Here is a 21,681-nt window from a genome sequence, read left to right as displayed (position 1 = left end):
CACAAAGTTGTGGCAGTCTATCATCATCCAGTAAACAGTAGAAAAGGAAAAATAAGTGGTGTTGTGCCAAAACTGTAGCATTATAGGTACAATATATTACTCTTGTAATTCCTAACTAGATCTCTGACCATCTCTGTATGTGGTTTGAGTAATCTGATCAAAATCTGATCATACGCCTTGGAGGTGTTTACACCTATCTTTTAATGCAGATAAGAGACAGGTTCGTCAGTAGGAACTTTTATCTGAAGTGTTATTTATCTTTTTTAGGGTTTGTTTAACTCTTTACTTTAACCCAGTAACATGTAGAGATCAGATCTTCCTTCTCTTTGGTCGATTCTGATTAACGTTCTTCACTTCCACAGTCTGAGTGTGCTCTACTCCTGTAACTCTCCTAAATCTCGTAGCTGTTAGAGTTTAGAGGCTGACGGCCGCTCACTAACACTGACCTGTGAATGCTCTCGTTACAGAGGGAGCAGTCCCACCTTGAACAGGTAGAGTACGAGCTCCTCCCTGCCAACCAATCAGCTGCCGCTGTGCTCTGTTCTCACCTGGCCTGTGTGTGTAGCAATGCATGCTGGGTGCACTGGGGTCTCAACAGTTCAGTCTCAGCAGCTCTAACATGATCAGTGCTGGTCATGTTGGGACTGTATGGGCTGAGCAAAGTAATGTTCTTTATAATTATTGTAATTTTGGGGTTTTAGGTAATTAATTTAATATGTTTTAAAAACCTCCAATGTTTAGTATCAGTTCTTTACTGAGCTCCCAGTTTAACATGGGGATCTTGATGTTTGTTGAGGAGGACCCTATCTAAATGTACACCTAATAGTAATTAAAAGTTAAATTTATATGTCCAAATGTATTTCCTTGTTTAATTTTAATATAGTATTTCAGAATTTGACACATCATTGCAATCACAGCACTTTTGATGCTATGCTTTTACTAACTCTGTCTGTTGTCTCGCAAATATAGATAAAATAAGATAAAATAATTAATATTAAATCAAATATACACAAGGGACACATATTTATTAGGTTTTAGCTATTTAAAAGCAAATTCTAACATTCATAACATAAGAAAATTGTTTTTACAGTTAGCTGCTTAGCTAGTTAGCTATGCTAAGAGTAACAGCTAGCTAGCTACTGTTACTAAGCTGTTAGCATCTATGCTAACTAGCTGTTTAGCTATTTCTCCTCTAACTTTATATATTTTTTAGGAGAACATACTAAATATCAACTCTTTACTTAAAAAATAGCTAGTAGTTTTAGACATTTAGACACTTGAATGTTTCAATGTTAAACTATCTAGTCTAGCTAACGCTAACTATTTCTATTCAGTTATAGCTAGCTAGCTAGTGTTAGTGAGCTGTTAGCATCTATGCTAGCAAGTTAGGGATATTTTATATTTTAATTTGTATTTTTGAGAGGTAACTAGATATACTGGAAGCTACAGATTCAGTTTAGGGCATTTCTGTTAGAGTGTAAAATTATCTAAAATGCTTTAATGTGAATGTTTGACTTTTTAAACCTGCAAATTTAGCTAGTTTTAACAATTAAGCTAATTATTTTCACTGAAACATACAGACTTATTCCTAAAGTCATTAGGTCCTATTCCTTTTAACATACTAAATGTTAAGTTCACAAATAGTCATTTTTTGCACACTTAAAATGTTTCAAAGTTGAAGTAGCTAACCTAGATAGCTATTATTTTTTAGTTATAGCTAGTTTGTGTTACTGAGCTGTTAGCATCTATGCTAACTAGCAGTTATTTTTCCTCAAAATCAGCTCAGTGCATTTCAACATGCTCTAAAATGCTTAAATATAAAAAGTCATAAATGCAGTGAAAGGGTTTCTGTATATATTTAGCGTATAACATATTTTTTTCTGACTGAAACATATGAATTTAGTAGCTTAATTTTTAGTAAAACAATAAAAGATTAGAGTTCCATGTTCTAAACATACCAAATATCAACTCTTTATTTCAGAATTAGCTAGTTGTTTTATAAAGCTTTGATTCAAAATTAAATTTGCTAACCTAGCTATCTAGCTTCTTATTTCTATTTGGTTATAGCTATGCTAACTTTGTGTTAGAGACACTACAAGCTATTCATTCAGTTTAGGGCATTTCTATTAGAGTTTAATATGCTCTAAAATGCTTTAATATGAAATAAAGCCACAAATGTAGGTTTAGCATCTAAGCTAATCTAAGAAAGGGCTTCTTGTACATGTTCAGTATCTAAAGTATCTATTTTATTAGAAGAGTTATAGGTAATGCACCTGTGCTCATAACATTTAGTTACAGCTAGCTATCTATGACTTTTTAGATCTTATAGGATTATCAATTAATTGTACAAGATTATACCTTAGATAGTCTAATCTACTATAATGTTAGTGAACTGCATGCTGCATTTAATTGTTGATAATACGCACAATGTTACCAAAAGTAATTTAGATCTGGAGTTCCAAAATAAATGGGAATTAACCCCTCAATTTCCAGTGGATCACTAACATATAGAAATCAAAGCATTGAGGATGTGTGGAGATGGCTTGTGCTGTAGAGCGAATAAATATGCTCTGGTTTCTGATTACTGATATCCTGAATAATTCCTTTAATCACATACGTTTTTCAGGTTGTCAGTGGCGGTGGGCAGCTCTGAGCAGTTCGAGACAATGCGACGGCAGGGCAGCGAGCTCTTCATGGAGGGAGCGCTGTCTCCTCCATGTCAAAGGATGGGAGCCATGGTGGCCTTCCAGTGTTTTGAGGACTTTAAGAGGTGAGATCTTTTAAGCTGGCATTATGGTAATGCATATTTTAAGTTCATCAAGCTATTTTTACATTTAGAAATCTAGTAATCTTCAGTGACAAGTCCCACAAGACAATGCTTGTCCACATACTGCTGAAATCTCAAGAGCTTGCAAGACACTACAGATACTAAACCATTTCCAGCTGCATCTCCAGATCTATCCCTGGTTATTCAAAAATGTGTGGGATGCTATTAGACGCTCAATCAACTCTCCTATGTGAGAATATTGGAGTTATTATCGGATGGATTTTCACAGAAGGATCATTAGGAACCTCTACAACTCCATGCTTTGACATCTGGCATGTTGCTGCATTACACATGTGTTACACATGTGTTGCAAACTAGTTCTGTATGTGTAGCTCAATATATATTATAGTAATGTAGTTAGAAATGGAGTCAATTATAACACAATGTTTTACAATCTGTTTTACAATGTTTACAGGTGTTTTGATGAGGTGATTTCCTGCTTTGCTGAGCCGCTGTGTGAAAGTGCGCTGTTCTCTGAAGCCTCAGGCCTCTATGATGAGGAGAGCAGTAAGGTAAGACTGATTAGACACTCTGTGGTTTAAGTGTAACAGAGCTTAGATTATTAATAAAATACTGACTCAATTTGATCATATGTTATATGTTCACTCCTCTCTGCAGAACATGAGGGAGAATCCTATTCACATCATTAATGTCTCCATCAAAACCGCAGACACTGAGGACGACGATGCTCTGGTCACAGCGTTCTCTGACTTCTCTCAGTCTAAAGTAAGTCGGTTTTGGGTTCCTTCTATACCCCTACCAATTTAATCTGGCCAAATTGAAGCTGTGTGTTAGTGAATTACGCTGCTAGCTTTACATTGTTTTTATTGTTTCTGTCAGAAAGCTGTGCTGTACGAGTATGGAATCAGGAGAATCACATTCCTGGTGGCACAGAAAGTAAGTGCTGATGAAGTCTGATATTAAAATAAGAGATTTGTGTAAAAGAAATGTGACTAGATATCAGACTAGATTAGAAATCAGTATGTAAGCATATGTTTTTTGTTTTTTTGTTTTTTTACAGAGGGAATTTCCTAAATTCTTCACGTTCCGAGCCAGAGATGAGGTAATAAAAGAAAACATCTTAAATATTAAAAATATCAGTGCAGAAGTGATCATATCTGACCATATCCCACCACTTTTCTTTCTCTTTTCTCTGTAGTTTAAGGAGGATCGGATCTATCGGAACCTGGAGCCAGCTCTGGCCTTCCAGCTGGAGCTGAACCGCATGAGGAACTTCGACCTGAAGGCTGTTCCCTGTGCCAACCACAAAATGCACCTGTACCTCGGTGCCGCTCGCGTGGAGGAGGGGGCTGAGGTCACAGATTACCGCTTCTTCATCAGAGCCATCGTCCGACACTCCGACCTCGTCACCAAGGTACCCGCATCACAGAAAACACTGATACAAATTCAGTAAATAATTCAGTAAATAATCTCAATCAGCAGCCTGAGTGAGTACAGTAGGTCATGCTGTTTCTCCATCAGCAGCCGGAGTCTGAGAGAGAGAGTACAGTAGGTCATGCTGCTCCTCCATCAGCAGCCAGTCAGAAATGTGGGAATTCAGTAGAAAGCTGTAATAATTACTGATCTAATAATCACTATTATTGAAAATTTATGTGCAGGAGGCCTCATTCGAGTACCTGCAGAACGAGGGCGAGCGCCTGCTGTTGGAGGCTCTGGACGAGTTGGAGGTGGCCTTCAGCAATACTCCCACTCGTACAGACTGCAACCACATCTTCCTCAACTTCGTCCCCACCGTCATCATGGATCCCATCAAGGTGAGCAGAGAAAGAATATGGTGGAGTTTTGCCCTGTAGTATACATACATACTTCATATGTTCTGTGTTTACTTTGGTAGAGATAGCCTTCAAGGCCTCTTCTCTGAGTTGTTATGAAAACTGCATATTTAATCAGCATTGTGTGGCAGCATCAGACGGAAACATATGTCCCCTGTTTTAAGATTAGAGCAGTCTAAACAAACCAGTTGAGATCAGTCATCATCTTAGGTCAGGTTGACCTTAAGGATGTGCTTCACTCACTCGTGATTGGTGAAACGGTGGGTGATGAGGTCCTAAATCAAGATCTATTTTCACTAAATCTTTCAGCAGCAAGTCCTTAAAGCCTGTGTTCTAGAGCAGTGGTTCCCAAACTATTGCAAATGCAGACAGAAATTTAATCAACCAACCAAATACAGCACAACATATCAGTGTAGCAGTGAAACAATAGCTAGTCAGATGTTAACGTTGTTCTGCTGTGTTTTTTTATCTGCTTTCAGATCGAGGAGAATGTTCGCTCCATGATAATGCATTACGGCCGGCGGCTGTGGAAGCTACGTGTTCTGCAGGCCGAGCTGAAGATGGGCATCCGGCTCAATCCCACAGGAGACACCATCCCCATCCGCCTCTTCATCACCAACGAGAGCGGATACTACCTGGACATCAGCCTCTACAAAGAGGTGACGGACTCCACGACTGGACAGGTAACCCTTGCTCACACCCTGATCAGTGTTTCACCAGCAACTTTATTTATTGACAATACATGGTGTAAATTAAATATACAGTTAAATAGTAATAAACTAAAAATCAGACAAGCCTAGTTATGTCTGTCCACAATTGGCTTCATAGAATAGTATGAATGACAATTCAACAGTAGGGGTGCTCTTTATTTTGTGTGGCATAAAATAAATTCTCAGGGTCTTAAAATGTAAACGTTTAGTTGGTTTCCTGTGCATTGATTAAGCCTAGTTATAGACCATATTTTTCCTTCTAAAAAGTACAAGACTAGAATATTGGAGAGGATAATGTTTGAAGCAATGCTGTATATAATAAAGCATATATAGCAATATTTAATATATTGGTCATTAAAGATGCTGATGCAGGCAGGGTAGTAGCAATGTTCTGGGCACAACGTACATGGTTAGATGGTCAGTACAGTTGTATGATAAATACAAGTGTTCTAATGTACCTGTAATGTGTGTGTGTGTGTTTCCTCGTTGTGTTGTAGATCATGTTCCAGTCATACACAGGGAAGCACGGTCCTCTTCACGGGATGATCATTAACACTCCTTACGTCACTAAAGACCTGCTGCAGGCCAAGCGCTTCCAGGCCCAAACTCTGGGGACCACCTACGTCTACGACTTCCCCGAGCTCTTCCGTCAGGTGTAGAACCTTTAATATTTACTGCATTTTACGTAATTAGTTGTATTTACATCCTTTTTGGGCCTTTTAGGGCTTTTTCACACCAGCAGGAAACGATATTCTTGGTCTGGTTCCAAACAAACTCCAACTATCTAATATACTCCTCTGGTTTGAGCTAAACGTTACCAGATTCACATTATACAAATGTACATGCTATTCTCAAACCAGTCAGAGGATACAAGGTGCCTGTGTGAAAACAAACCAAACGCCAAACAAACCAAACCAAAGTTAAACTCATCAAGTGATCCAGACCAGAGAAACCATCTACAGGTGTGTTTAACTGGTGTTAAATCTGCATATCTAACATACTGCTTTTTGTTTTGCTGGCAGGCTCTGTTTAAGGTGTGGGGGGCGGACGACAGCTACCCTAAAGACGTGCTGATGTGCAGTGAATTAGTCCTGGATTCTCAGGGCAGACTCGTCCAGCTGAACCGACTGCCTGGAGACAACGAGGTACCACACACTGCATAATGGAGATATGTAGCGGTCACTTCAGATTAAATTAGCACCGATTTTTTATAGTCAAATTCTGTTAATTCATTGATCATTATACATTCTCTTAGCTCTAATACTTCACTCATATTTTCTGCTGTGTTCCATTCACTTTAACACTAGGCCTAGGTGATAAATCGAGTTTTTAAGAAATATTGATATATTTTCATACAAGATGAGTGAGTGAGACAATATAATTTATATGAATATGGACTATGAGTTCCAATTTCCTAGAATTTCTATCTCTCTGTTTCTTAAGCTTTACATTTCCCTGCTTCTCTCCCTTACTGAACACAATATTAAATTCTGCTAGAACTACTCGGCTACTCTAATAAACATTATATACAGGCACTGAATGACAAAAGTGGCTGGGATAAAATCTGGAACATCTAGCTTCATATCTTAAATGTCTTTTTGTTATTGATGAACAATACTAATTGAAAGAGACACAACAAATTGATAGAAGTGTTAATAAATTGCTTAATTCCACTCCTCTTCAGACTCTTCATACTTATGAGGATGTTCTAGTGGAAAACTGATCCTGATCGGAACATCAGATTTTTTTTTTTTTTTTTTTTTAAGTGAGCATAAGCATGCAGTTTGAATATATAAATATATAAAGTTTTTGTGGTATTTTTGTGATTGATAGAGTTTTTACAATGTTTTTACAGTTTTATTTATTAGTATTTTCTACGTGTTTTCAGATGGGGATGGTGGCGTTCCGGATGAAGATGAAGACTCCGGAGTATCCTGAGGGGCGGGAAATCATTGTGATCTGTAACGACATCACATATAAAATCGGATCGTTCGGGCCGCAGGAGGACGAGCTGTTCCTGCGAGCTTCGGAGCTGTCCCGCGCCGAGGGCATCCCGCGCATTTACATCTCCGCCAACAGCGGCGCCCGCATCGGCCTGGCCGAGGAGGTGCAGAACAAGTTCCAGGTAGCCTGGCATGACGCCAGCGACCCCTACAAGGTATAGTGTCCATATTTCTTGTCCAAACTTCAGCAGACAAATCAAAAGTAGCTCACTTTCAATTAGACTAAATGACTAATTTTCTTATTTAGTGAAAAATGTTGGACTTCACATACTGTTAGGGCGTTTACAGTTAATAATCTGTTTTATCTGTTTAATCTTTTACGCATTTAACTTCAATGTATTTATGTATACTTTTCCTCTTCTAATGAGACGTTCTGTGTTGTCTATTTGAGTTTCATTGCTGTATAATATTAATTATATAAAAAATAGTAATAGAATAATGTTGAATAAGTAAAAATCAATAATTTCTTCGGAATTCATCTGTTTGTTTTTGGTATGAATTACATAAAAGCAGTGGTTTACATTTGTTCAATAATGTCTAATATTAATATTTGTGTGGTTTTGAGACTGTATGACTATATATATATATATATCTGTATTTATAAGATAAAGTATGCTGTACTGGTGAAGAACTGGTTTCTCTGTGGTCTCACTCTGTGTATTGGTTTTCCCTCCACAGGGTATTAAGTACCTGTACCTGACTCCTCAGGACTACACACGCATCTCCTCTACTAACTCTGTACACTGCCGCCATGTGGAGGAGGAGGGGGAGTCCAGGTTTGTCCTCTTCATTTTTAAATTAGTTTATTACACTGGTTTCTACCTGATACTGGCCATCCCTGAAAGTTCCTCAAGGAACTTTTACCGCACTGTCAATGAACGTCTGTTTTCTGTATACTCTCTTCTGAACGTTAGCGGCTAATGCTAATGCTGCTGCTTCAGCCTTAGTGCTGGAGAAACTTTACTGAAAACTCACCCTTATAACTCTGTACTTCAGTGGAGTGTCTTTACTGCTCCTTAATACCTGACTGCTAGAATTCATACATAAGGAGCTCCAGGTTATAGAAGAAAGAGCACTGATGATTTTTTGAAAAATTAAAGGATTTTAAGTGCACCTTACAGTGGGAAAAATATGGGTTTTTACAGTGTAGATGTAGCGTAATCTACACCTGTACCTGTGAGGAGATCACAAAATCTCTTTTTAAACTGTTGCCTTCACATCACAATTTCCCCTCTTTCTCTTCTGCAGGTACATCATCACTGACATCATTGGGAAGGATGAGGGTCTTGGGGTGGAGAACCTGAGGGGCTCGGGTATGATAGCAGGAGAATCATCACAGGCGTACGAGGAGATCATCACTATCAGCATGGTGAGAGATGCTCTGCTGAGTTATTGCTGAGTTATTATTGAGTTATTGTTGAGTTATCGTTGAGAGTGTGGTGTTTGTGTCTACAGGTGACGTGTCGGGCTATAGGTATCGGGGCGTATCTGGTGCGTTTGGGACAGAGAGTGATACAGGTGGAGAACTCCCACATTATCCTGACTGGAGCCGGAGCTCTAAACAAGGTCTTTACTTCAGTTTCAGCGTTACGATATGAACTCAAGCTCTGATTATTGCTTTTACTAATGAAATATTCTGGTTTTAATTCCTCTCTGCTGTTCTGCAGGTGCTGGGTCGGGAGGTCTACACCTCCAATAATCAGCTGGGTGGAGTTCAGATCATGCACAACAATGGAGTCACTCACACCACCGTACCTGACGACTTCGAGGGGGTCTTCACCATCCTGCAGTGGCTGTCCTACATGCCAAAGGTCAGACTGGGATAGTTTCTCAGGAGGAAGGAATACACAGATACAATTTTTAATTTTAATTATAAATAGTATTTATAATTTGTAAAAGAAAATAGGTCTTCAAAAAATATGTTTTATCATAGTTTTCAATATAGAATTTTTAAAACTGTTGTTTTATGTGGGTTGCCTGGTTTACACTACATGAAGTCACACTAGCACTTTCTGTCATATACAGTAATTCTCTCACACTATTTGCTGCCAATAGACGAGTATATGGACAATATATAGATATAACCTCATTTTTAGCTGACCTTGATATTATCTATTAAATTTTACTTAGACAGGAGAACCTATTAACATCAGTAAAGGTAGTAGTCAACTTTTCATAAAACATTAGAAATGGTCTCTGTGATGATGTCAGGGCCCTGAATACATCACCACCAACTCCAGAGTCATTTTATCTGCAAAGACATTTTTACACAGACACAGTACTTACCTGGATCCTGTGGAAATGGCGGCGCGCGAGCCACCCGGGTCCTTAAGGTCTGGGTAGAGACCAAGGGGTGTCCTGGGGCAGGGGAGCCTGGGGGTACCTGTGAAAAAGAGAACAGAGAAAATAATACATTAACATTGTAAGATTATCATCAATACTTACCTGGACGTCCAAATGTTTACATGCATGTCATTCTGTTTGTAAATATGTTAATATTGTACATATATAATCATGTATAGTTGTCTTACCCACCTGCCCTCAAGTTAATTACTTGTTGGTTTAGCCCGGGATGGGCTAAAGGTATTTAAAGGCAGGCGGGTACACTATTGGGAGGCTGGTTGAGCGTGGCTGGTATGCCGACGGGAGTTTATTGTGCTGAGTATTAGCATTTATGGTGGTAGCTGTCAATCCACCTTTAACTCCTACCAGTGTAGCGTGTAAATAGTTTGTATATATATTGTAAATTTCGTTTTGTTTTCATTTTTGTTTTTGGGTTCGGGTGCTTAATTTGTCACAATAAACACTTCAAAAGGGATTCTTACCTGGTTCCAGACTGTTTTTGCGTCTCTGCCTCACCTCTCTCCGGTAACCTCCTGACCACTTGTCCTCACACTACCACAGTCTCATCATTTATAATAATTAAAAGTGTATTGCTTAATTTGTATTCATATGTGACATCATTTATTTAATGCCAAAATACTGGGACAGTATATGTGCAAACAAAATAGTTAGCCAGTAATTAGTCTGGGTTGCTTTACCTAACTCAAATCCTCAGTGCCTTATTATTACTGTTTATTAGCACCACCTGGTGGTAGCCTGTAGTATTGTTTTTAAATAATTTGAAGGGTGTAGTTTTGTATTTAAAAGTACTTTGATATTTTAGGGGTTTAATATATGCTTTTGTATTGTGAAGTTTGATGATATCCTGTGTTGATTTGTGTTGATAATCTGTATGCAGAATAAGCACAGTCCAGTTCCAGTGATGCCCCCGACTGACCCCGTGGACAGAGAGATCGAGTTTGTCCCCACTAAAGCTCCATACGACCCTCGCTGGATGCTCTGTGGACGACCGCACCCCAGTAAGAGCCCCACTATAAACTCTCATTCTGAATCTGAATTTGTCTTATTTAATCTGATTCTCTAACAAATGACTAACGTTTAAGCTAATTTGAATCAGTCCAATTTTTTGACTGGTATTTTACACAAAATATTACGTATATTAAGAAATTAGAAATTCTTAGAAATTAAAGGTATATAAAAAGAATTTATCCTGCCTTTGTTAGAGTAAGTGATTTGTGTGTGTGTGTAGGTGTGAAGGGGGCGTGGCAGAGTGGATTCTTTGATCACGGCACCTTCATGGAGGTGATGTCCACCTGGGCGCAGACGGTGGTGGTGGGCAGGGCAAGGTGAGATTAATTAATGAATGAATGAAGTATCACACATTGCAGTGACGTTCTGCACAATCCTCAGCATTTTACCAAAACACACACCTGTGAGCAGACACTTGAAAGGAAGAGGTGAAAAAATATGTTTTTATAATGATGCTTTATTAAGTATAATACATTATACTAAGAATAGTGTTTTATTGTTATTATTTTTATTATTATTAACATTTTCTGAATTTATTGATAAGAAGAGGCGTCTTAGCGAGCTTTTTATTACTTTTTCCCCACCAAGTTGGGCAGCCAAAAGTGCACTTTGTCTTTTTGGGCATTCTAGAGGGCACTTTAGTGATGCTTCTTTAATTATGGGGCTATTAAAGGAGGCAGTTGTACCCCACCAACTCCCATTACCCCCACCATGTTTTTTTGGGATTAGTTGAAGGCTGGAGTTCCTGTGAGGGAACATGGAGTTCTGTGTGATGCTGTTCTGTGTGATGCTGTTACAGGCTTGGCGGGATTCCTCTCGGGGTCATCGCTGTGGAAACACGAACTGTGGAGGTCACCGTCCCAGCCGACCCGGCTAACCTGGACTCAGAGGCGAAGGTGAGCACTGATGATCTGAAACTCACACCTCCACTGTCTGCTCTGCACTGCCACTGTCTGATCAGAGCTTTGGACCAGTTCACTCAGTCTAGACTGATCAGTGATTAACCCAGCATCAACATCAATATACGGGGCCAACATAAAAACCATGTTAGTCCTTTACGGAAGATCAGAATGACGTTCTAATAACACTAATATCCATACTCTGTCTCTACTACTCTTATTCATAATAATATCAAGAACCCTTCTTATCTGAAAACCGATAAAATATCAAAACTGATTAAATTGAACATAATTGCAGTAATAATTTGATAATAACCTAATAATATTACCTGCCTGTTCACCTAACTGTCTGTGTGTCTGTGTGTCTGTCTGTCTGTCTGTCTGTCTGTCAGATCGTACAGCAGGCAGGGCAGGTGTGGTTTCCGGACTCGGCGTATAAAACAGCTCAGGCTATTAAAGACTTTGAAAGAGAGAGACTGCCCCTGATGGTCTTCGCTAACTGGAGAGGATTCTCCGGAGGAATGAAAGGTGAAGCACACCCTCTCTTACTGAATCTCACATTATTCACTTTATTACATCACTACTCATATAGAGCTATTTAATTTTACAACTGATGCTCTCAAACACTTTAAGAGACAAGAAATTTAAGTAATTAACTCTTGATGAGTTCAGCACAGCTGTTAACTGAAAGCCTGAATTCCAGGAGACTCTACCTCATAAAACTGACAAAAAAATGCAGAGATGAGCAAAAATATTTTCTTTGTTTATTAAATAATTCTATATGTTTTTCCTCATAGTTTGTATGATTATATTACTTACAACAATGTAGAATATTTTAAAATAATGAAAAAACAGCAAATTTAAGGTCTGTTGTCCGACAATTAGGTCTAAAAGGGCCCTAAGGTAGGGGTACCCAAACCTTTTCATGACAAGACTCACCTGTACTCACTTTTTTGTAATGAATTCATATGTAATCTATTTAGCTCCAATTCAATCTTTAGTTTGAACATAATATTTAAAGTTTTTTTTGTTCACATACATGACTGTATTTCCACTCTCAGCTCTTTCTCTGATCTTTATACAGACATATTTCTTGTATCACCAACCATTTGTTAGTTTAGGAGGTGCAGACGCATCTCCTCAATGTTCTTCTTTTCGTAGGTTTGACCTTATTTGGAAGAGCTTCAGCAGGTTTTCAGGTGGAATTTGTGGTTATTAAATAACTTTGGTTCCACGTTACGTTTAAACTTCATGTACACCTATAAATAATGTATACCATGTACTGTCAGTGGAACAGCATGCACTGAACTGTATCCGTGACCCCTGAACCGTGACTGTTCAGTATAGATACACACAGCATTACACCCGTATTGATTACTGTACATCTCCAACAGCCATTAATTATATATAATCCTATAAATAAGCCTCATAGTTCTGCATGTTTTATTAATCAGCTTGTAAAATTATATATAACATAATATTCTTTGTATTCAAATATTATTTAAAATTGAATCTCGTTTTTACACAGCTAATTAATATCTTTAATATATTGCAGAACAAGGCCATCATGTGCAGAGTACATTACATTATATAATAATTATATAATGCAGTTTACATTGCATTTTATATTGTGTGTTTCAGACATGTATGACCAGGTGCTAAAGTTCGGAGCGTACATCGTGGACGCTCTGAGGGAGTTCCACCAGCCCGTACTGGTCTATATCCCCCCCCACGCTGAGCTGAGAGGAGGATCATGGGTAGTGATCGACCCCACCATTAACCCGGAGTACATGGAGCTGTACGCTGACCGAGAGAGCAGGTGGGTTCTGCTCAGAGCTTCAGCTAAAGCTGCTTTACTGATCTTATCTCTCCCATCGTCTGCCTCATTGTCCTCCTTCATACAAACGCTTTAACAGGATTTAAAGCGTAAAAAAGAGCTGCAGCAGTTTCTATCACTGCTGCTTTATCTGCCTTTAACACTGGCTTTAATATTATGGGTGATTATAATATACATCTCACCTACCGGAGAAGAAAAAAACAACTTAAAACTGCCTTTGTTCTTTGTCACTATATGAAATCAAAGCAGCTTCTTTCACACTGTAAGCATGTACAATATAAATATATATATATATATCAAACCACCAAACTGAACTGCTTGAATTTTTGCACCAGGAGTAAAGCAGCATAAAGTTATCCAAAAGCAGTGTGTAAGACTGGTGGAGGAGAACATGATGCCAAGATGCATAAAAAACTGTGATTAAAAACCAGGGTTATTCCACCAAATATTGATTATTTCTGAACTCTTAAAACTTTATGAATATGAACTTGTTTTCTTTGCATTATTTGAGGTCTGAAAGCTCTGCATCTTTTTTGTTATTTCAGTCATTTCTCATTTTCTGTAAATAAATGCTCTAAATGAGAATATTTTTATTTAGAATTTGTGAGAAATGTTGTCTGTAGTTTATAGAATAAAACAACAATGTTCATTTTACTCAAACATAAACCTCTACATAGTAAAATCAGAGAAACTGATTCAGAAACTGAAGTGCTCTCAAATTTTTTTGAGCTGTATATATATTTCCTCACAGCAATTAAATATATACTATATATACCATTGCTAAAATAGACACGTATTTACATCTGTGTGAATGTACAAAGATTTTATTCAATTTCTTGCATCATAAAACTGCTAAACTGAAGATGAAATGTATTTTCCATTTTTTTTTACATGAACCTGATAAGATTATATATATATATATATATATATATATATGTGTGTGTATATATATGCTGTTTCTCTTCTCTCCATCACTGTATTTCCTTTTTATTATCTCTCTCTCTCTGTGTGAATAGGGGTGGAGTGTTGGAGGCTGAGGGAACAGTGGAGATAAAGTTCAGGAAGAAGGATCTGCTGAAGACGATGAGGAGGATTGACCCTGACTATTCTAGACTGACTGAACAGCTCAGTGAGTGCTCACCTCTTATTATACTCCACTATAATATATACTATAATATACAGTGGCTTGCACAAGTATTCATACCCCTTTTTTACATTTTGTTTCCTTACAACCACAATCCTATATTTATTTTATTAAGATTTTGTGGAGATACGTAACGAAAATGATACAAGGTTTTCAAAACTGGATCAAATAAAAATCTGAAATATGTAATCTGTGTGTGTGTGTGGTCAGGTTCTGCAGAGCTGTCGGTGAAGGAGCGCAGTGGGCTGGAGGCTCAGCTCAGAGCCAGAGAGGAGTTCCTCCTGCCCATCTACCACCAGGTAGCCGTGCAGTTCGTGGAACTTCACGACACGCCGGGGAGAATGCAGGAGAAGGGTGTGATCACGGTAAATACACTCCTGATCTTCATCATAAACACCAACACCAATCTGACCACAGCAATCAGATACCACACAGTCTAATGTGTAATCAGGAGCTGAGTCATATTTAAAGGTGGTACGTTCATTTGGTCTTTCTCATTTGGCCACTTAGAAGAATCTAAAGTATAAAACAGATTCTGGTTTGTTTAACTGGATTTGTTTATAGAATAATTCTGTAGAGCTTTAATATAGTCTTCAATATTAAATCTACATTGTTAACCATCTTAAAAAGAAAGAAAAACCTTGGAATGAGAGAGAAGAGGTGTCTCCAATCTCAATATACGGATGTAACTTTAATAGTTTTTGCTGACTTTAATATTACCCTTTTTGTAGCCTATTAAATTAAATAGGCCAGTATGTAATCTAGTATAAAACCAGGTTTTTATTTATATTTATGTCTTTTAATTGTTTTTATTAAAATTAGTGTTTTAATTAAAACTTCATTACTCCATTAAAATACCATAACATTTCTGGAAAAAGGCAGAAATGGCACTTTAAATGAGTGAAAATGATAAAAATGCTTTTTATTAATGTAATTGAAAAACTGTGTTAGATATTTGTTTTTAGTATTTAGCCTTCATCCAAATGTTTTAATTTGTTTAGTTTTGGTTTCTTAAACCCTGAATTATATTGTTTATCTAGACTATAGAACATTTTATGATGTGTATTAATTATGTGCATTCTCCTTCTGCAGGACATCCTGGACTGGAAGAACGCTCGGATGTTCTTCTACTGGCGTCTGCGGCGCCTCCTGCTGGAGGAGGTGGTGAAGAGTGAGATCATTGAGGCCAACAGAGACCTGAATAACGGCCACATCCAGTCCATGCTCCGCCGCTGGTTCATCGAGACAGAGGGGACCGTCAAAGTGAGTCACTTACACCACTCACTCACTCGCTCACGTTTAGCAGGATTCTCCATGAGGGAAAATTTTACCACACAAACTGACTTCAGTTACGCTATTAGAACTTTATTAAATGCTATAAAATTATTTTCCAATATATAGATAGTTTAATGAATGTAGTTTTAGATTACATTAAACAAAAAAAAACATATTTAGGTTCTGGATTAAAGGTGTTGTAATGGTTTCTATCCTCCAGGCTTACCTGTGGGATAATAATAAAGCTGTGGTGGAGTGGCTGGAGAAACACCTGTCCCCGCAGGACGGCATTCGCTCAGCCATCCGGGAGAACATCAAATACCTGAAGAGAGACTACACTCTCAAACACATCCGCAGGTAAACCTTCTTGACTTAAAACTACACAGCTGTTTGGTTCCAATCCTTTAGTTCCCTTTGCTGCATTGTGCATATGGGAAAGCTCTTACTTTCACTATTAAACATGATACCCCTCAGTTACAAATCCCTAGTATTGTTTTTCTACCATTTGATTCTATTAAGATTTTTTTCCGGCCACATTGGTTCCCTAAAGACGATGTTTCTCCACTGTCCTTACACTTTTTAATTATAATATGTTCTTAGTAGTTTCAGCAATATCTGCATTTTTGATGCGTGCCAACAATTTGACCCTTCTGAAACAGATGAACACTTTTCCACGAACACAGGATTCAGGTTTCTTTCTGCATCAGTTGAGGTTAAATAACTTTAAGCCAGATGAAACATGCTCACCTTTGCATTAATTATCCAATCAGAGTCTCTTACTGTATCTATTTGCTTAGTTAAATCATAGTGGTGACCTATTTTTGATTATTTTGATGAGGCTGTTTATATCATAATGTATAACTTCTGCATGTTGTGATTTCAGCCTGGTGGAAGCCAATCCGGAGGTGGCTCTGGACTGCATCATGCACATGGCCCAGAACATCACCCCGTCCCAGAGAGCCAAAGTGTCCCACCTGTTGGCCACCATGGATAACAACACCACCACCAGCAGCAGCAGCAGCAGTAGCAGCTAGTTCTGAACGAGCAGGGTACAGACTGAACACCACACACAGTAATAAACATGATCATAATGAGCAGCAGCAGTGGAGGAGTCATCAGCTACCTGTCTGTCTGTGTTACGGTCAGTAAGAGCGTTATAGGAGCGTAAATACAGGAGGAGGACGTTTCTCAGGATCAGAGAGGGTGAGGGAGTGAAATCACGCACACAGAGGTTTTGTTCACACCTGGAATTAACCTGCGTCCTGCATGATCTGATCACAAGTAATTAGCCAAAACCCGTATCCAGATAAATAGCTACTTTAGCTTGTGCTCCACCCACAAGTATCAAATTTATTCACATTCTTGTTATTGTCTCGTGCTCAGCTAACCCCAAGCGGACAGTGACATGAATAATGTGGGTGGGGCGTCACTGTAAGGGATAAATCGAGGTGCTTTGGTGTTCACACTATAGTAATAATAATAATAATGTAGTCATATGCTATATCAGATATCTCTGATCTCAGATTTTTTAGAGACATACTCAAAGATAAAGCTTAAGTGACAAAAGAAACCCTCAAATTTGAGTATTTTCCCTTATAAAAATTATGATAACCACTAGCTAGATTACCATAGTTTAATATCTAGTTTCAATCTAGATATCAACTAGTTTTATGGCCATTTTCTTTCTATCAAGCATAAGAAAAAGCTAGTAATTCACTTCAGTATTTAGCTACCTAGCTAACCTTCGCATTCCACCTAAATGTTGCAGCAGAAGCTGCAGCATTTAAAGTGTAACAAAAACATATAATAAAAACTAATAAATGCTTATTTCAGCTCCCCATCACAGAGGAGTTAACATATAGACAATAATAATCAATTGCTGCACCACCTGTCCCGTTTCTGAAGACATACAATAAAATACACCCTTAAATTAACTAGTTAAGCAGCAGCACTCAAAGATGGGACTCAAGAGACCAAAGAAACCCACAAATTTGAGTATTTTTCTAGTTATGGTAACCACTAGCTACACATTAAACCATAGTTTAATGTGTAGTTTCAATGTTTTATGAACATTTTCTTTTCATAACAAGCATAAAAACAATCGCTAATAGTTCACTTCAGTATTTAGCTACCTAGCTTACTTTCTCATTCCATCTTAAATGTTGCAAAAGACAGCAGAAACTGCAGCATTTAAGATGGAACTGAAAAATTAAATTAAATAAAAGTTAATAAAAGCTTATTTCAGCTCCTCATCACTGAGGAATTTACATATAGACCATAATAATTAATTTCTGCTCCCTTTCTGAAGACATAGAATAAAATACGCCCCTAAATTAACTAGTTAAGCAGCAGCAGCAGTTAGGTTGCTGAACTTTAGATAGCGCTCCACTGCTTTATTGCTACATACTGTCTCTGTATGGGGTGCTTGAAAAGTTGTTCATATTCTTTTATTAATAAGATTATTTCACTCTTTTCTCCTGTAACTCTGTTCTAAGGGAAAAGGTTACACTCCAAAATGAGGGATAGAGTGATCAGATCCCACAGGACGTTTGGTAATACCAGGTGTGAACGGGACCTAAAAGAGAGTCACTTTAAATACATTTCTATCAGTTTGGTGTTGATAATGTTGGGCATTGTACTGTTTGTTCATTAAAGTGGTGTTTGGGATTTTTTTTATTTTGATTTTTGGTTCTACACCAGTAGTTCTCATCATTGGTACTGAGTTGGGAACCTGTGTTCTAAACCACTGTGCACCACTGAGCACCAATTTCCTTTTTTTTGTTTTAGTTTCGCCTTATAAACAAATCAGCGCACAAAAATGTACATCCACTTTGCTGTAGGTTTTGCCTGTTTTTCGCGTCTGAGCCTCATATTTCATTCACTATTAATTCAGTCTGAATATCAGAGAAGATCAGGAGAGTCTGACTCCAGTTCTGCAGACTCAAAAATTCCTAATTCTGTTCAATATGATCAATAAGTGTCTAAATTCAGTGCATTTTTGGTGGAACAAAAAACATTCAAAGTGATAAATGTGCCTTATTTTAATATTTTAATATTTCCATAGGGATGGATGATACTGCCAAACTTTTTTATCACAATCTTAGTTTTATTCAACGCAGTAAAATTACGCTATAATTACGTTATCGATCGATAAGAACAAAATTATTTAAAGGTTTTAATTCAGTGTTAAAGGGTCTTAACTGCTGCCTGTCCAGAGGACCGGACTCCAACATGCCCAGTAGATTTAATAGAGCTTCCAGTTTGCAGACACATGATTGTACTGTACTGAGCTATAGACTAAATTGAGCTATAGACCGAATTGATCTATAAACTTGAACTGAGGTATAGACTGAACAAAACTATAGACTGAATTTTGGTATATACTGTACTGAGGTATAGATCAAATTTAGCTATAGACTGTATTGGGGTGTAGACTATATAGAGGTATAGACTAAATTAAGCTAAAAATTTAATTGAGCTATAGAATGTAATAATATATAGACTGAAAAGAGGTATAGACTGAATTAAGTTATAGACTGTATCAAGTGATAGACTGCATTGAGTTATAGACTATAGTTATAGACTAAATTGAGCTATAGACTAAAAACAATCTAGTTTTGATAGTATGTTTTTGTGTAAAGAAATAACTTGGTCCGATGTTTATCTAACAGGGAACGAAAGAAACTAGCCAATAATAAGCTTGCTCTATCATAGCTCCGCCGACAAATGCATTTTTTCGTAGCTGCTGCTGCTTGGTTAGAAATTAATAGAGAAAAGAATTAAATAATTTCTAATCTTTTTAATATGATTGTGTATAAATTCAGTATTTTTTTTTAAATGGCCAAAACTTTGATTAGTTATACTGTATGATGCTAATTAATTATTGTCCAGTCCTGTGCTTCCATTTCCAGCTCAGCATTAAAAAAAATTACAGTATCTTATAAAAGTGCAGTAATAATATATGCTTAGGAGTATTAAAAGATTTAGGACAATATACTTTTTACAGTTTTTAAATGTTCTCAGTTTAAATCTCACAGTTTTTGTCAGAAGAAATAAAATAAAATAATAAATAAGTATATGTTTTGTAGATTGCAGAATAACATTAAGTTTCTACTTTTAAATGGAAATTAAAAACGCAAATGACATGACTTGGTGGCTGTTTTAAGAACAGTCAGGTTAGACAAATTTTTGACATTTAAACAGGATTTTAACCAAATTTTAACTAAATTTCCAGTTGCTACAGAAAGAGATTATTTGTGGGCGGAGCTTGCATAGTAAAACCTGTGTCTACTCATTTCAATTCACCACTTGCCAATAACTTTATTATTTTTTGTTCTAATAAGATGCTGAAGTAACATTTATCACATGTGCCATTCACCCGGGTGGTTTCAGGGAAACTGTGCTGATGTTTGTGTATCAGATCTGTCAAAGAAAGGAAGAGGAATTAATGAAATATTCCGATTGTGTTTGATTAAATATCAGTATTATAAACTAACCAGAGCCACTGGACCTTTAGAGGATCTGCTGTGGGATTATATGTGTTGTGTTTGTATATATAAATATATATATAACTCTCAGGTTTGGTGTTTTAGCACAGATGTATGTTCTCGGATCAGACTGGCCTGTGGTCAGATCTGCGCTGTTCTGTTGAGATTAGAGTTTACACTGACCAGAGATGGCAGGCATTGCAATAACTGATTAATAAGGAGATTAATAATAGATTAATAATATTAATTTAGTGTTAGAAAATCAGCTCCATCTGTTGTTTAGTGAGTTTGAGAATAGTGTTGGTGCTACAGACAGTCAGTAGTGTTTAAATCCGTTTTCCAGTTTAAATACAGTGTAAATTTACGCCATATTTTAACTCGTGTCTCTCCAGGAAGTGCCTGACTGATTTTACTGTAAATTCTGAAGATGTTTAAAGCGGTACGTGTCCACCTGCAGTTTCACTTCCACACATCCAATACATTTCAGTGGAGTGTTTAACTTTATGTAAATTAGCACAGCGACTGTGTTGCATCTAGCCAATCAGTAAAGACTGGGTTGATGCATCATACACTGAGGAAAGGCTGATTACAACAATAGTTAGATTAGAATACATTAAATTTATTTTAATTGGACTGTTATTTTGCTTCATTTGCATTAAAATGTCATAGACACGCCCACAGCGCACGACAAAACATGTAAAAGAAAAGTGCACGTGGACTCGTACCAAACAGCTGTGTTCATCTTATATGTTTTACTTGAATAAATGTATTTTTAACTACATGCTTCTTCTGATTATTGGGTGTTGTGTTTTTACTGTGTTTATGGTATAAAAGTGATAACTTCACTATCGACTATTATATATTTTACATTTTAATTGGTCCCTATAAGCGAACCATCAACCATGCAGCTTGATTTAGGGAGTGTCAGTGTGTCTTTGCTATCATAACGACAGGAAAAGTACCCCTTAAAAGCATATCGAAACGCACAAATGGCATGTACTAATTCTCTTAATTAATTATGGATATGGTTTGGGCGTAACGTGAAATAACCCAATCAGAGTGTCTCTTGCTCCTCATTCCTCTTAAGAGTCAGGTGAGCTCTGACTTTGGTGGATTGCTATTGTAACGGTGCAGCTACCTGGACGTGTCCAACAAACGCTTCTCAGCAGAGGAAACTGAGCTGCTGGTTGACGCTGTGAAGGAGCTCCAGCAGCTCATTTACGGGAACAGCAATGTTATTTTATTTACTATTCTGTTTTTTGTTGATGGTAAAGTTGGGTTTGAGCTGCTGCCAAGATAGCGATGAACGTCTGATGGTTGACTGTTGTCAGGGT

General features: G+C 37.4%; 1 protein-coding gene and 1 long non-coding RNA gene across 10 annotated transcripts in view; one reads left to right on the top strand and one right to left on the bottom strand.

Annotated features, from left to right (window-relative positions):
• acacb (acetyl-CoA carboxylase beta) overlaps positions 1-21,126 on the top strand; it is a 54,955-nt gene extending 33,829 nt beyond the window's left edge. For 7 of the 9 annotated variants that reach the window (XM_049470244.1, XM_049470246.1, XM_049470241.1 and 4 more), the window contains 26 exons: positions 468-491; positions 2,627-2,770; positions 3,243-3,339; positions 3,446-3,553; positions 3,668-3,724; positions 3,849-3,890; positions 3,987-4,202; positions 4,447-4,602; positions 5,100-5,303; positions 5,828-5,983; positions 6,353-6,475; positions 7,219-7,488; positions 8,012-8,109; positions 8,582-8,702; positions 8,789-8,899; positions 9,001-9,144; positions 10,575-10,695; positions 10,926-11,022; positions 11,505-11,601; positions 11,997-12,132; positions 13,246-13,423; positions 14,458-14,570; positions 14,796-14,950; positions 15,678-15,848; positions 16,081-16,217; positions 16,744-21,126. In XM_049470244.1, the coding sequence (XP_049326201.1) occupies positions 468-491; positions 2,627-2,770; positions 3,243-3,339; positions 3,446-3,553; positions 3,668-3,724; positions 3,849-3,890; positions 3,987-4,202; positions 4,447-4,602; positions 5,100-5,303; positions 5,828-5,983; positions 6,353-6,475; positions 7,219-7,488; positions 8,012-8,109; positions 8,582-8,702; positions 8,789-8,899; positions 9,001-9,144; positions 10,575-10,695; positions 10,926-11,022; positions 11,505-11,601; positions 11,997-12,132; positions 13,246-13,423; positions 14,458-14,570; positions 14,796-14,950; positions 15,678-15,848; positions 16,081-16,217; positions 16,744-16,894 (3,427 nt within the window). In that variant the 3' untranslated portion in view covers positions 16,895-21,126. The remainder of the gene's footprint in view (positions 1-467; positions 492-2,626; positions 2,771-3,242; positions 3,340-3,445; positions 3,554-3,667; positions 3,725-3,848; positions 3,891-3,986; positions 4,203-4,446; positions 4,603-5,099; positions 5,304-5,827; positions 5,984-6,352; positions 6,476-7,218; positions 7,489-8,011; positions 8,110-8,581; positions 8,703-8,788; positions 8,900-9,000; positions 9,145-10,574; positions 10,696-10,925; positions 11,023-11,504; positions 11,602-11,996; positions 12,133-13,245; positions 13,424-14,457; positions 14,571-14,795; positions 14,951-15,677; positions 15,849-16,080; positions 16,218-16,743) is intronic. The other 2 variants (XM_049470247.1, XM_049470245.1) reach the window with 1 other exon arrangement.
• Positions 9,531-10,242, bottom strand: LOC111190104 (uncharacterized). Its single transcript, XR_007428809.1, has 2 exons — positions 10,159-10,242; positions 9,531-9,716 (listed from the first exon to the last, which is right to left on the bottom strand). It is a non-coding gene; the product is annotated as an uncharacterized LOC111190104 (long non-coding RNA).
• Positions 21,127-21,681: the final 555 nt, after the last annotated feature.

The sequence above is a fragment of the Astyanax mexicanus genome, chromosome 22 (assembly GCF_023375975.1).
Source record: "Astyanax mexicanus isolate ESR-SI-001 chromosome 22, AstMex3_surface, whole genome shotgun sequence".
Lineage (NCBI taxonomy): Eukaryota > Metazoa > Chordata > Actinopteri > Characiformes > Acestrorhamphidae > Astyanax > Astyanax mexicanus.
Note: the sequence above shows the minus strand (reverse complement) of the source record. Positions and strands in the feature narration are given on the sequence as shown.